The sequence below is a fragment of the Arvicanthis niloticus genome, chromosome 6 (assembly GCF_011762505.2).
Source record: "Arvicanthis niloticus isolate mArvNil1 chromosome 6, mArvNil1.pat.X, whole genome shotgun sequence".
NCBI classification, from domain to species: domain Eukaryota; kingdom Metazoa; phylum Chordata; class Mammalia; order Rodentia; family Muridae; genus Arvicanthis; species Arvicanthis niloticus.
In genome coordinates this window covers 27096168-27110576 of record NC_047663.1, presented here as the reverse complement: position 1 = coordinate 27110576, position 14409 = coordinate 27096168, and the positions used below count along the sequence as shown (strand labels likewise).

At 42.2% G+C, this 14409-nt stretch overlaps 1 protein-coding gene across 5 annotated transcripts in view; it reads right to left on the bottom strand.

The window, feature by feature from the left end:
- The window catches only part of Kat7 (lysine acetyltransferase 7), a 35188-nt gene that overhangs the window by 2984 nt on the left and 17795 nt on the right, over positions 1 to 14409 (bottom strand). For 3 of the 5 annotated variants that reach the window (XM_034504371.2, XM_076935930.1, XM_076935931.1), the window contains exons 6-13: positions 14250 to 14339; positions 12173 to 12271; positions 8630 to 8740; positions 6452 to 6643; positions 4317 to 4406; positions 3971 to 4111; positions 2852 to 2945; positions 77 to 223 (exon numbers count right to left, since the gene is read on the bottom strand). In XM_034504371.2, the coding sequence (XP_034360262.1) occupies positions 77 to 223; positions 2852 to 2945; positions 3971 to 4111; positions 4317 to 4406; positions 6452 to 6643; positions 8630 to 8740; positions 12173 to 12271; positions 14250 to 14339 (964 nt within the window). The remainder of the gene's footprint in view (positions 1 to 76; positions 224 to 2851; positions 2946 to 3970; positions 4112 to 4316; positions 4407 to 6451; positions 6644 to 8629; positions 8741 to 12172; positions 12272 to 14249; positions 14340 to 14409) is intronic. The other 2 variants (XM_034504372.2, XM_076935932.1) reach the window with 1 other exon arrangement.

Below are 14409 nucleotides of genomic sequence, written 5' to 3'. Positions count from 1 at the left end.
TGACAGTCTCTGCAATGCTCCCTTGTCACAGTCGGAATAAACAGAATGGGGGCCACAGTCATGGGGTACGACCTACCTTTGATGGAGATCTCCTTGCCCTGGAAGTTGTGCAGGTACCGAAGCAGCACCTCCTTCCAGTAGCTGCGGTAGCTTATGAGCCCCAAATCAGACAGTGGGCGCTCTGGAGAGCCAACTTTCTCTTCTACTTTGGAAAGCAAATAACCTACCAAGAAAAAAAAACACAGATCTGGAATCTGTTTTCATTTGGGGAGAGGGCCTTAAAAATCATATTTGCTTATTTTATGTGCATGTTGGTGTAGAGATCAAAAACCAACTTGCAGGAGTCAGTTCTTTCTATCATGTGGGTTCCAGGAACTGAACCTAGGTCCTTATCCAGGCTTTACCCACTGACCTGCCTCACCACCCTTGGGTGAGGGTGCTCTGCTGAGAGAAGGTCTCACTATGTAGTGCCGGTTGACCTATAAAGCAGAATATAGATCCTACAGTGAAAATTTCCCCACTGATTCTGCCTCCCTAGTGTTGGGAAGCCCAGCTAGACTTTTTAAGCAACATTAAACTTCATCCTAACAGCAAAAACCAGTATGCAAACACAGAAGATTTAAGGATACCTGCTTTAGAGTATCAGAGAACCAGCCATTCAAAAGAGCATGTTTGGTGTGACTGTTGGGGACATAATGGCTGTGATGGTTTGTATATGCTTAGGTCAGGGAGTGGCACTAATAGGAGGTGTGGGACCTTGTTAGGTGTGTCACTGTGGGTGTGGGCTTTAATCCCCTAGTGCTAGCTGCCTGGAAGTGAGTCTTCCACTAGTAGCCTTCAGATGAAGATACAAAATTCTCAGCTCTGCCAGCACCATGCCTGCCTAACTCCCACCTTGATGATAATAGACTGAACCTCTGAACCTGTAAGCCAGCCCCAATTAAATGTTGTCTTTTATAAGACTTGCCTTGGTCATGGTGTCTGCTCACAGCAGTAAAAGTCTAAGACACTGGCTTTGTATAAACAGTAGTGGAAGAATGCATGATACAGTGCATCTAAGAGCCTTATAAAGGCACCTAGAACCAAGCCTGGAAGCCTTCACTAGGAGCTTTAATATTATTGGTTCTTTGGAGGTGACTGCTAAGGACAGAAATGGAAGTTCTTTTCTTCCACAATACCACAACCATTTCTTTTGTTTCTTTTTCTAAAGTTAACCCAGGCTTGACACAAATGTGTGCCATTCTCTAGAGATAGGGTGGCTAGAATTATATGTGTGAACTACCATGTCTGGCTTTAAAAACTCTTACTTTGGGGCTAGGGAGATGGCTCAGCAGATAAAGTACTTTCTATGTAAGCATGAGAATCAGAGTTTGAACCTCCAGAACCCTCAAAAATACAAATAGGTCAGGCATGATGGCTGCCAGGAAGTCCACCCTTTAAGAGACATAGATGGGATCTCTGGGACATGCAGACTGGCTAGACCAGCCAAAGTAGGTGAGCTCTCAGTTTAGTGAGAAATGAGGTCAATAAATAAATGAGAAACGGAGGAAAACAACATCAGCTTCTGCCTGTCACATGTGAACATACAGATACATGTATATTATACATGTTCAAGACAAAAAGACTTAAAACCATTTGTTTGTATTTTATGTGTATGAATGTCTGTCTATAGGTATGGATTTATGTAAGTGCACTATGTGTAGAGCCCAGCAAAGGGCATCAGATCCCTAGAACTGAAGTTACAGCTGGTTGTGAGCTGCCATGTAGATGCTGGAAACTGGAACTTAGGTTCTCTGCAAGATCAGCAAGTGCTCTTAACCACTGAGCCATCTCTCCAGCCAAACCCCCATTCTACTTTGACTAAAATTCAATGACAGTGGTTGCTAACTAGGACACAGCCAATTCTTGTTCACAGTGGTTTTGCTCTAGAGCCACTGGGAATGCTGACCTAGCAAACATTGAACCATCGCTCACAGGAGTGAAGCTTGCTTCTTGAGAGGATCTGGCCAGAGTGTCACCAACTCTTTTGTGTTCAATGTCCTTTTCTATATTTGTTTAAAAATATCTTACATTTTGTTGATTCAAAAATATTGTTTGCACAGCCCACAGCACTGTAATTCATGTCTACACAATTCTTATAGCCATTTTAAATCAACGGTTTAAGGCAGTAATTCTCAACTTTTCTATGCTGTAACCCTTTAACCCTCAAGTTGTGTGGGGTTTTCTTTGTGACTTTGTAACAGTAATTTTGCCACTCATCATAATGTAAATATCTGATATGCAGAATGTCTGTCTGACATGTGACCTCAAAGGGGTTGTGACTCACAGGTTGAAAACCAATGGTTTAAGATTCTTTGCCATCAAGCTAATGATTTTAATTCAAGTCCAGGACCCACATAGAGAATATTTCTGCAAGTTGTCCTCTAACTTCTACCAAATTAATAAACAAATGTAGTAAGAACCACCCCTGCCCAATTACACATCAGCGGGTAGACAAATTCAAACTTGATACCCATGATTAATGAAGAGTGAGTATAATATAGCCAAAGCCTTGACCAGGTACATGGACTTCCTCCTCAAGTGCTTACGTAAGTGAGATCCCAAGCATCAGAGCAACGCTTCAAGCTGTAGGCACACATCTGCACTGTCTCCATCTAAACGGGATAATCCTGCACAGCTTACTTTATTATTCCCTGCATCTCCTACTAATTCAGTAGTGACTCACTTCCCCTCCTTTGCTCATTCACTAACTAGTTGTGACTACATGTAGGAACTGCCAAGAGCACAGAACACAAGTGACAACCCGGTCCCCTCAGGGTCACAGCCTGGGGGGCTGACGCTCAGCACTTACTGAAATCAATGAGCATCTTCCCATAGCCCTGTCTCATGTACTGAGGCATGGTGAGGATACAGGAGACATTGTAGTTGAGAAATGAATTCTTCTCCTAAAATCAAGAACACAACAGCAGGTAATGAGGCATACCTTGCTTACTATAAAAAAGGAAACCAAACCGAATTCCCCGGAAGGCCAAAATACAACCAAATCAACATTATTACCTGTTTATAAAATATCAAGAATAAGCCAATTTGTAGGCAGAAGAGCCAGGAAGGGTCAAGAGGAAACTGGGACAGACTACCAATGTTTCTTTTTAAAAACTCTGAGGACTGCACTAGTCACACACAACTCTGTCAATATACTAGAAGCCACTTGCCCTGGATAGGTGAAGTGATGAATTATATAATACATTGTATTTTGTTTTAATTAAGTTTTTACATTACATTTAGTGCTCATAACCATGGCCGTAGTGGCCTTTAATCCCAGCACTGAGGAGGCAAAAGCAAGTGGATCTTTGTGAGTTCTAGGCCAGCCAGGATTAATTGGGAGACCCTGCCTCAACACAATGAAAGAAACCCTAAGCTAGATTTGGTCTTGCATCTTTTAAAGCAAAGAGTCACTATCACTAACAAGACTAGCTGTGCTAGAATGAACCCAGCTGGAGAACATGCAATCAGAATATGTTCCTGGTTTTAACCTAAAAGTATTGGCTTTAACTATAAGATGTGTTTTAAATTCACAGAAAGGGTCTAGGCCAGTAATTAACAGTTTCAACCCACAACCACAGAAACCAGAACCTTCTAGTAACAGTATCAGCTAGGTGTCCCAGCTCATGTCTGTAATCCCAGCACTTTGGCAGTTAAGGCAGGAAGACTCTTCTGGGTTATCAAACCAGTCTGGGTTATCAAATCAGCCAGTCTAGGCTGCATAGGACTCCAGGTCAGCCTAACAGAGGGAGATCCTGAACTGAATACTGTCAGGAAGCTTTCTATGATACAAGCTTGCCTTTCTTAGTTGCTTATGGGAAGGCTATCACTGTCGTTTGCTTCCTCATCAGAGAGCTGAGCCCTCGTATGCTAATACCCATAATTCTGCTGCAGTTATTAAGCTTCTGAATCACCAGATCCTGCTGACCTTAGAAAAGTACCCAATCAGATGGCAGCCAGTATTGTCCGCTTCTGTCATAACGTAGAACAGGAAAGGTTCTACATCATAGTATAACGTCTTATGGTCCAGAAAAAGCTTCGCCAAAAGGCAGAGGTTTTGGCAGTAGATCTGGAAGCAGAAAGAGTTTGTGTAGTTTGTGTGGAGGTCAGTAACTTCTGAACTCACCCAAACCAAAGTCTAAGAAGAATGACCACACCAATACTATCCATGAAGTAAACCAATTACAATCTCCCTCACAAATATTTTGTGAAGACAAAACCCTCCTCTGGAACCCCACCAATGCATCTCCTTCTCTCAAGTCGCCACTCTTTACCTTGTTCTTCTTGCCATCTACTTCAAACACAGAGATGGAGCCTTTGCGGTAAATCTCATCACCAGGGGGGTGTTTCCACACACACTTGGCCTACGAGAGAATGGAGTTCACATGAAGCAATAAGGTTTTCCTACCACCCTGTTCCTTCACTGGGAAAAGGAACCACAAGGTAAATGTGGTTAACTGAGCTAATGGACAGCTGAATACACTTGAGGACAGTGAAATCAATTGTTTTCAGAAAAGTTCAAGCTTTCTTAAGCTGTTGCAATATATCTAAGGATATATGTGGAAGTTTGGCTCAAGTTTTCTGGATTATATTTGGCATTAGCTCAGCCCAAGATATTAAATCACCTACTACGTAAAAGCTAGATAAATAAGAATATCCTTGCTTACAATAAAATATCACATGCCAACAGGAAGTCCTTAAGCAGCTTACTAAGTAGGTTACGCTCACCTGCCAGTCACTTCCCATTCCCATCCTGCTGCCATCATGTGTCCTCACAGCACAGAGATGACCATCACAAGCCGCTCACTATCTGCCCACCTCCTGCCATATGCTAGATAAAGAGAAAATCCTTCTACGGCTCATTTTAAAAGGGAGGAGGCCTGGCTGAGCAGCAGGAAACTGAAAGGCACTTGGTTCCAAACTCTTTTCCTTATTCTCAAAATGTTCAATCATGGTGCTGGAGCTAGCACCCAGCGTCTAGGCAGCCATCCAAGTTCTCTACTACTGAATTAAGCCCTGGCCCTGCAAGTGAGAAGTCGAAGCAGGTACAGGTGTTTTGAGCCAAGCCTGATGACTCAAACTCAATTCTGGGAACCTCCACAGTAGAAGAGAACCAACTGACTCCCACGGTGTTCTCTCATCTTCACACGTGTGCTATGGTATATATGTACACGTGCATACATGAATGAATGTTCACACACATACATACACAAAATTTACATTTACATATACAGAAAATTTTCTTATTAAATAATTTTCTTTTCTTCTTTCTTTTTTTTTTTTTTTTTCAAGACAGGGTTTCTCTGTGTAGCCTTGGCTGTCCTGGAACTCACTCTGTAGATCAGGCTGGCCTCGAACTCAGAAATCCACCTGCCTCTGCCTCCACCTCCAAGTGCTGGGATTAAAGGTGTGCGGCACCACTGCCCGGCTATCAAACAATTTTCTACATCTTTTTGACAACTTAAAGCTTCACTGGACATAGTGGTTGGTCCACAATGGTCATGTGAGCACTCGAGAAAAACAACTACCTATTTGAAACAAAAATCACATACACATCCTCTAAGAATTCTACTTCAGGGTTAGGAACACAGCTCAGTGGTGTAACACCCAGTAAGTGTGAGGCTGTGTTCCCTACTTAGCTGGGGGTTGTGGGGGTGGGGTGGAGACATGGCATGCAAGGCATGGATATCATGTTCTAATCATCACACATAACTAAAAACATGCACAAACTGGAATTGTTTCAAAGCTCCATCTACATTTCTATCTCCTCCCATTATTCTTGCTGTTCTTTTCATAACCAAATGCAACAACTATGTGTTTAAAAACATTACCCAAGCCAAAGAAACCATTTCAGTGATTACCCCCGAGGCAATGGAGAGAAGGAGCTTGCATTTCCTCAAACCTGACTTCCATACTCAGAAGTCACCAGAGCCAGGTATGCACATCCTTTCCCATTTTAATATACAGAATGTTAAGAAATGCAAACTGTTATTTTCATCATTCATTAAAGGTGGATATCTATTCCTCATAATATGCATTCATTCAAGACAGACACCCACCATCTAATATATGAGCCATAATGCCTTGTTCTACGTAATAAAAGGCATGTGTTTTCATTGAGTTTGGTACAAACACAAACTGTAGGGAGAGGTAATTCATATGCTGAAGAAGAAACAAAAGACAAAAAACAAGGAAGAAAAAAAAAAAAGACATTCATGGACAGATGTAGTTAAGATGTTAGGTAACACTGGTCCTGCAGAGTTACCCAGAAATGTGACTTTCAGTTCCTTAAGTGTCCATCCTATTGCTGTGGACACCTGGGAGATGTCATCTTTTGACACTTATCTCTAGAACATAATTGGGGAAGCGTGTAACATCACCTTTGTGAGTTGAACTCATGGAAACCTACCATGTGTCGTCGGAGTATTGTCTGGCTCTTCATGTATTTTAAACAGAATTCACACATGTAGAGACGCCCCAGCCGTGCATATTCTTCAGGATAGGGAGAATGGTACCAAGTATCCAGTTCATATCGGCCGAAAGCAATTGTCTTAATCATGTTGCTTCCCTCTGTGATTTGGCCTTGAAGCCTTAACTTCTCCTATTAGCAAGAAGAAACCACAACATTTAGGATCAGATTTGGCCTCTGTGATTTGGCCTTGAAGCCTTAACTTCTCCTATTAGCAAGAAGAAACCACAACATTTAGGATCAGAACTACTTATTTTTGGTTTTAAAATGAGACTTTTATCTACATAATGTAAACAGATGTTTTGTTTGTGCACAAGCATTCGTGAGTGTGCTCCTGCGTGCATGTGTCTGTACCTCACATGCATGCATAGTGCCTGCAGAGGTCAGAAAAGGGCATCAGACGTCATGAAACTGAAGTTATAGGTAGCTGTGAGCCACCAATGGGTATAGGGAACTGAAAGTGGTTTCTTTGCAAAAACAGCAAATGCTCTTAATTGCTGAGTTATCTCCAGCCCCTATTACCCTTATTCTTAGGAACTTCTACCAGGATGTCAGCTAAGTTATAAAGATAATTGGCCTCTATCCATAGATGGCTACTAACACATTACTTGAGCATGGATAATCAGGCAGGTTTACAGAAAACGTGCCAGCTGTACTGACCAAATTTTTGTGTTTTAACCAAACCTCAAATGAGGATGACCTTGAACTCCTGCATTCTCTGCCTTCACTTCCAGATACTGTGGTCTCTGGTTTGTGCCACCACAGCAGATTTATGTGGTGCTGAAGATGGAGCCCAGGGTGTCCTGGATCCCAGATAACCATACCACCAAAAGAGCTGTAGTCCCAGCCCATTTCTGTTTTCATTTTTAATTTTTTTTTTCTTTTGTTTCACTTTTTGGTTTTTCAAGACAGGATTTCTCTGTGTAGTCCTGGCTGTCCTGGAACTCACTCTGTAGACCAGGCTGGCCTCGAACTCAGAAATCCACCTGCCTCTGCCTCCCAAGTGCTGGGATTAAAGGCGTGCGCCAGCAGTGCCTAGCTTCGTTTTTAATCTTTTAAATGAATTTTTAGTTATAGTGTGTGTATGTAAAGACAAGTAGAAGTCAGAGGAAAGCTTGTGGGGAGTCAGTTCTCTCCTTCTAGAGATCGTGAGGCTCTGCAGGCTTGAACTCAAATCTGTCAGCGGCTACCCTCCTGGTCCTCCTCCCTGACCTCACTAGAGCTAAGATTACAAGAGCATGAGAGGCAATTACTGTTTGCAGTAACCAGCTGGCCTCAGGCGATGATCTTCATGATGAAAACCAGAAGCAGGTGGTGGCAACCAATAAATATTCCAGACCAGAGCAACTACCAAACCTGTCTCCTGCAACCCAAATAATAAAAGGAAGCAGGGGAACAGGAGGAAGGATGATGGGGGAGGGGGGAGCAGTGAGCGGGATGCAAAGTGAATAAGTAAAAATAAAGAAATAAATTTTTAAAAAAGGAAGGAAGGGAGGAAATGGAATTAACACTACAAACTAAATTTCCTGAGCATATTTGTTTTATCATAGTTAAACAGTTGCTGAAACTGTTTTTCTAGGCTGGCCACAGGTACTGTATCAAAAGCAAACAAAAAAGAGCTTGTCTGCCTAGACATCTCATGCACCCATGATCCCAGTTTCAAATCTGCTTGGGCAACAAGATGAAATCCCCTTACCAAATATCAATACATTCAACAACATATCTGGCTGTACTCTTTACCATTTTTCTTTGCTGCTATTTACATGATTTTAGGGTAAATGTATTGAAATGGAAAGAAATCCTACAAAGAGGACAGTGCTGCAGCCCACAAATCCCAGGTTCTCAGATTGTACAATTTTACCCCACAGAGAAGAAAGGCACCTACAAAACTAAGTTTTAACCACCCTCACCCCAACCTCAAGCCAAACTGGATCTTCCAGTTGAGGGATATAGAGAAGGGAAGGGTGAGAAGAGATAAATCTGTTCTCCATGTAAAGGAGAAGACTACCTCTAAAGCCAGCTAGAGATTTCCTCAGACTGGCTGCTAATCACTTGTCTTGGCAGTTCTAAGGGCTTTTCACAAGGGTCCTCCCTCACCTCGAGGGTTTTGATACTCACCAAATCCTCAGAAGCCCGGGCTTGTGCTCTTCGGAAAAGATCTAAGTCATATTCACTTGTCAGATTTTCCAAGAGAGGCTCCCGAGTGTTCCCATAGGTCTGTCTGTGTTCCTAGAAAAAAATACCCAGGGGTGATACTGTCTGTGTAGAACTTGGTTTATTTCATTCCAATGGAAGCCAAGGTGAACCAGAGGCTTGCTACTTACAAAGTGCCTATCACTGGGCTTAGGGGACTGAGCTCAGGCAAACTGGCAACCCTTAGGTGGCACAATAGATCCTAGAATCCTACAGCTGGCCAGCTCGAGTGTGGCAGGCATGGCTCTGGCAAGTCTTGGCCTTCTCATACTCTCTGCCTGGCTAAAAACCATTAGACTACATTGCTAAAGCTGGCCACCAAGGTCTAGTCCCTTATGTAGCCACTTTTTCCGCCTGAGGCTGACTACCAAGGTCCGGCTATCAATATATTTTAGCCCAGCAATCAAAAGCCCCCTTTGGTTCACCTAATTAACATGACCAGTCAAAATATACTTCCGCATCCTAGGCCATTCTAACACAGCCCTCCTCTTGTTCTCTTCTTAAAATTACACCTGCCTGGTTTTCTGCCTGAGCCAGAAAGCAGTCAGTCAGTCACTTTAACGTTTCTTCCCTGATTAATAAAGGATATCTCTGTGAAAACAGGTGTTCGGGTGTGGTTTGTGCCTACTCCAGGTTGCTGTGTGTGGTATGAGGGTCTCCTTCACTGATGACACTCTGACAAAGAAGCAGGTACTCCAAGCATTAGTGCTTGAAGATGCTGCCTGGCAGAAAACTCACAAGCAAGGGAGGGCAGCTGGACTAGTGGGTCCCTGGAAACTTCTTCTGACATTACTTCACTGACTGCCCAACTTGTAAGGTCAAGTCAAGAGCACAGAGAAAGCAGCTCCTGGAGTGTTTACCAACTGTTACACATCAAGAAAAATTAAAAATAATTAAGAACATAAAAGGAATCCAGTTTTAAATTAACTTTCAAACCTTACCAAGCTGGTTATTACAAGTCTCCTTTCCCTGGATGGATGGAAGGAAGAGAGGAGGAGGAAGAGGAGGAAGAGGAAGAAGAGGAGGAAGAGGAGAAAGAAGAAGGAGGAGGAAGAAGAGGGAGACCTCTCTTTAAAACTGATTCTAGCCTCTCCCTTTCTGCTCTAGGCTCCACGTCCCTCAGAAGAGAAGACAATGGGAATTATGAGAAGTAGAAGACTCGTCCCAGGAAGAACATTCTATATGCTACCACACATATGGGCATCTAAGGAAAGCACTCACCCATGAACATTTCCTATGGCTAATGTGCTTCAATCTGTTGTAGCTCCTTTTGAAATTTGGTCTTTGTGACTTAAGATTTAGGTTCTAAGTATTACTGACTTCTTCTAGTTTTGAAAATAACAATGCATCTTCCCCTTCTCTCAGTTGAAAAAGAATCTCATGTAGCCAGTCCCCTGCCTCCACTTCCCAATGCTGGGATTACAGGCATGCCTGAAACCACAACACTGGAGAATCAAACTCAACATATTCTGCATACAAGCAAGCGCTTACCCAACCAACAGAGTCACTTCTCCAGACCAAAAACAAAACCCAACTAGCCAGGGCTGGTGCCACACCCCTGTAATCCCAGCACTTGGAAGGTGTAGAATCAGCTTAAGGACATCCCTAGTCATATGTTAGCAACTTCAAGGCCAGCCTCTGCTATATGAGACCCTATTTCAAAAAGCAAAATGTAAGCAACAAGAAAAATTTCTATCTAGTATTTTTTAAATAGGAAAGACCCAAATAACCTATCTCAAGCTGGTGAAAAGCATGTCTGAAAGGTTAAACAGCTGGGCAGCATTTATATCACTCTTTTTACCTGTATTAAATTGAAGATTTTCTAAGCCCTTTCCCAGAGTGAACAGAATAATCCTATAGGATTGTCGCCTGGGGGAAGAGGGTATCACAGCCTCACAATAAATGACATAATTGTGTTCCCACAACTCTTACCTTAATTTACCAACAATGAACAGACAGGGGCAAGCATGCATCCTGACCTGACAGCCCACTACCAGAGACCTCTACCTAGTCCGTAAAACCAGCAGTCTGGCACTGCTTAGCTATGTGTTTAGCTATAGAATCTAATCTAAATTTAAAAACAAAACAAACAAAAAACCTGTACTTAAACTCATGGCCTTCCTGCAGGTGTGAGTCACCACTTCTGACTACTTTTTCTGTTTTGTTTTTGAAACAGAGTTTTGCAATGCTGCCCAGGGTGGCCTCCAGGCATAGACCGCCATGTCTGGCTATATTTCAGTAAAAAACATGTACTAATATACTTCTAGTAAAAGTAAATTTTTACCTAAAAAGCTATACTGTATGCAGAAAAGGTTTGAGGATTTTAACATGAGAACATTAGTTCAAGATCTTTTAAGTGAGAAGACAGACAAGTAGGTGGTGTGGTATAAATGATAAATGATGTTTTTTTAAAAAAAAAAATTTTATGTGCACTGGTGTTTTGTCTGCATGTATATCTGTGTGTGTTAGAGTCCCTGGAACTGGAGTTTAAGACAATTATGAGCTGCCATGTGGGTGCTGGGAATTGAGCCTGGGTCCTCCCTCAGGAAGAGTAGCCAGTGTTCTTAACCTCTGAGCCATGTCTCCAGCCCCCCAAAAGGCAATTTATGTAGTTAAAATAAAAAGCTAAAGCGAACTGGCGGTGGCGCGGCCCGTAAGGCGTCCGCCTGCCTGCAGAGGGCGCAGGGCCCTCTGCGCTCTCTCTCTGACCTGCAGGTTCGAATCCCTCTCACTCCCTCGAATCTCCTCCCGAGTCTCATGTGAAAAATAAAATAAAAAGCTAAAAACTTGATAAAGTGCTAGCTGTGGCTATTTTTAGGTAGATTAATCTTCTGTATGGTATTCCTAACTTTTCCTTATTATTATAAAATGTTTAGTATAGTTAAAGTTAGTTCATGGATGTTCATCTATATCCCTAGGCCCTGAGTGTCTTATCTTACGCAGCCATTTCTAATGTATTGGTATCTGTTCCAATAGGCAGATTTGCCTCCCTGCCCCAGTACTGCAGATTGAACCTAGCCCCTGTGCGCATGCTGCTACTACTGTGTATATGACCAGTTTATTTTTCATTTGGGAACAGGGTCCTGAAAAGTTGCTGAGGCTGGCTTGCACAGCACTTGGTAGTCTGGTAGGCCTGGACCTCATCATCCTTTTCCCTCAGCCTTCAGAGTAGCTGTGGTTACAGAGCAGCACCATCAGGCTCTCCTTAAAAGTAATTATTTAAAACGACAGTGAAGGGATTCTACCAACTGAGCTGCATTCTTAGACCTAGAGGATGAAGTCTCAAAAACACCAACTCTACTGCAACTGTACAGCCCCTGACTCACTCAACAGCTCCAAACTGTATGAGGGTACTAGTAGACAGAAGAGAACCCCAGACTTCACTGGATGCTCTCCCGTAGAAAACAGCTATGTGATCTGACAGGCAGAAGCTCCAGTGGGAGTTCAGTGTTGGATTTTTTTCCTCACCATATATTTCTCTTTCTGCTCTTTGCTCATTCCAGAATTTCTTTTCTTCCTGAGTTCAGCCACCTTTTCCTTATACCGCAGCTGTCTCTCTGTTGGTGCCTAAAAGAAAAACACAACTGAGCATCTAGATAGAAAACTCATTAAGTTTCAAAATACCAATTTTTAAACTTTTTTTTTTTTAAAGACATGCTCTCATATAACCCAAACTAGCCTCAAACCTAGAATCTCTTATCTTTCGTCTACCTCTCAAGTATGTAGATTACAAATCCAAACTGCCATCTCTCTCTCTCTCTTTTTTTTTTTAGAGGGGGGGGGAAGAGGTCTTCTCTGCCGGGCGCCGCCTTTAATCTCAGCACTTGGGAGGCAGAGACAGGCGGATTTCTGAGTTGGAGGCCAGCCTGGTCTACAGAGTGAATTCCAGGACAGCCAGGGCTACACAGAGAAACCCTGTCTCAAAAAACAAAACAACAACAACAACAAAAAATTAAAAAAAAAAAAAAAAAAAAGAAAAGAAAGGAAAAGAAAAGAAAAGAAAAGAAAGGTCTTCTCTATACAGCCCTGGCTGGCATCCTTCCTTCTTGGTCTCTAGAATGACAGAATTATAAGCATGGACCACCATACTGTACAAATTTTTTTTTTTCTAAAACAAAACAAAACAATTGTCACAGTACAGAAACAGTACAGCCACACATCCAAACCACAGTTCTTACTGCCCATTCAGGAATGCAGATTTATTTTAATTAGTATGAAAGCAGAAAAATCATAATGGAGGAGAGAGGAGCACTGTGATTCTTGTTTATAATCCCAACAGAAGCAGAAGGATTGCTATAAATTCCAGCCAGACCTGTAAGGACTATATAACAAGATTCCCATTAAAAAAAAAATTGCTGGGTGGTGGCGGCACATGACTTTAATCCCAACACTTGGGAAGATCTTTAGTTTGAGGCCAACCTGGTCTACAGAGTAAGTTCCAGGACAGCTAGAGCTACACAGAGAAACCTTGTCTCAAAAACCAAAGGGAGGAGAGGGGAATGGGGGAAGGGGATAATATCTGAAATGTAAATAAATAAAATATCCAATTAAAAAAAAAAAGGACCAATAACACACTGCTTTTGCCTGCCAAGCACTGAGGTTATTTATTATACACGTGTTAGATGACTACCTGGACAGGTGGGCATTATTCACTCCTTCATATTAACAAAGAAATGTAGTTTACCAGCTGGCTGGCCCAAGACAACACAGCTAGTAAGAGAATCAGAGTATTTAGATCCAGATGTTCAGCTCTAAAGGCAACCTTACCACTGTGTCTCCTCTGCTAGTCACCTATAATCTACCTGTAGAAACAGATACTTTGATGATGAGCTATGACTAAAGTCCGATGTCTGGGGAAAAGTATATGAGAAGAATTCATGAGAAGATTTAGTAACTGTGGGAAAAGGTCTTGGAAGAATTCCTGTAAGAGCTAAGACTCACTGAAGGCCTTGAAGGATATATATGTAATCTCTTCTTGGTAATGGTATAGAGTTCTCAGAAAGATCAAAGCCATTTTGAAAGCAGCAAGGAGTTAAGTGCAATCTATGCAGGCTGAATGTTCAGAGAGGATGATTAGGACAGACCAAGGATGCTTTCTGCAAATCACAGAAAGACAGAAATAGAAACTGGCCCAGCTGACAAGTGTCAAATACTGAGGAAATGCCACTGGTGATGTTGAAAACATGCAAAGTCAAAGGTGCTTGAGAGCCAACACAACAGGTTAGAGTCAGGATGCACAATGAGGAAACAAAAGCACAATGGAACCTTTCAAAATGACCAAACTATTTTACACTATTACTTAATACTGCTATTATTATCACAAATAGCTTAATTCCTCCACTTATAAGATAGAAATGTCTGCTTTATGAAAAATTGCAAGTTGAAAACCCAAACATGATTGCAAGTTGATGTCTGGAAGACCAGAGATTTTGATTTGTCCTGGAAACAAAAGGCATGAATTTGCCTATGAAGACAGTTATGGGGCAAAGGAGATCCAAAAGGCAGATCTCAGACTAGCTGGCCAGAGCTTTCACAAGGCCCATACCTGGTGCCTGGTTGCATGCCTGTTGTTGTCATCTTGCCTGTGGGACAGCATCCTTTCTTCTATCTGCTTATCCCGGCTCTGTGCTCTCACCTGCAACCATCAACAACGTCAATAAATCCACCTGCTTCTAAGACTGCATTTACTTAAAGCAAAAGAATTT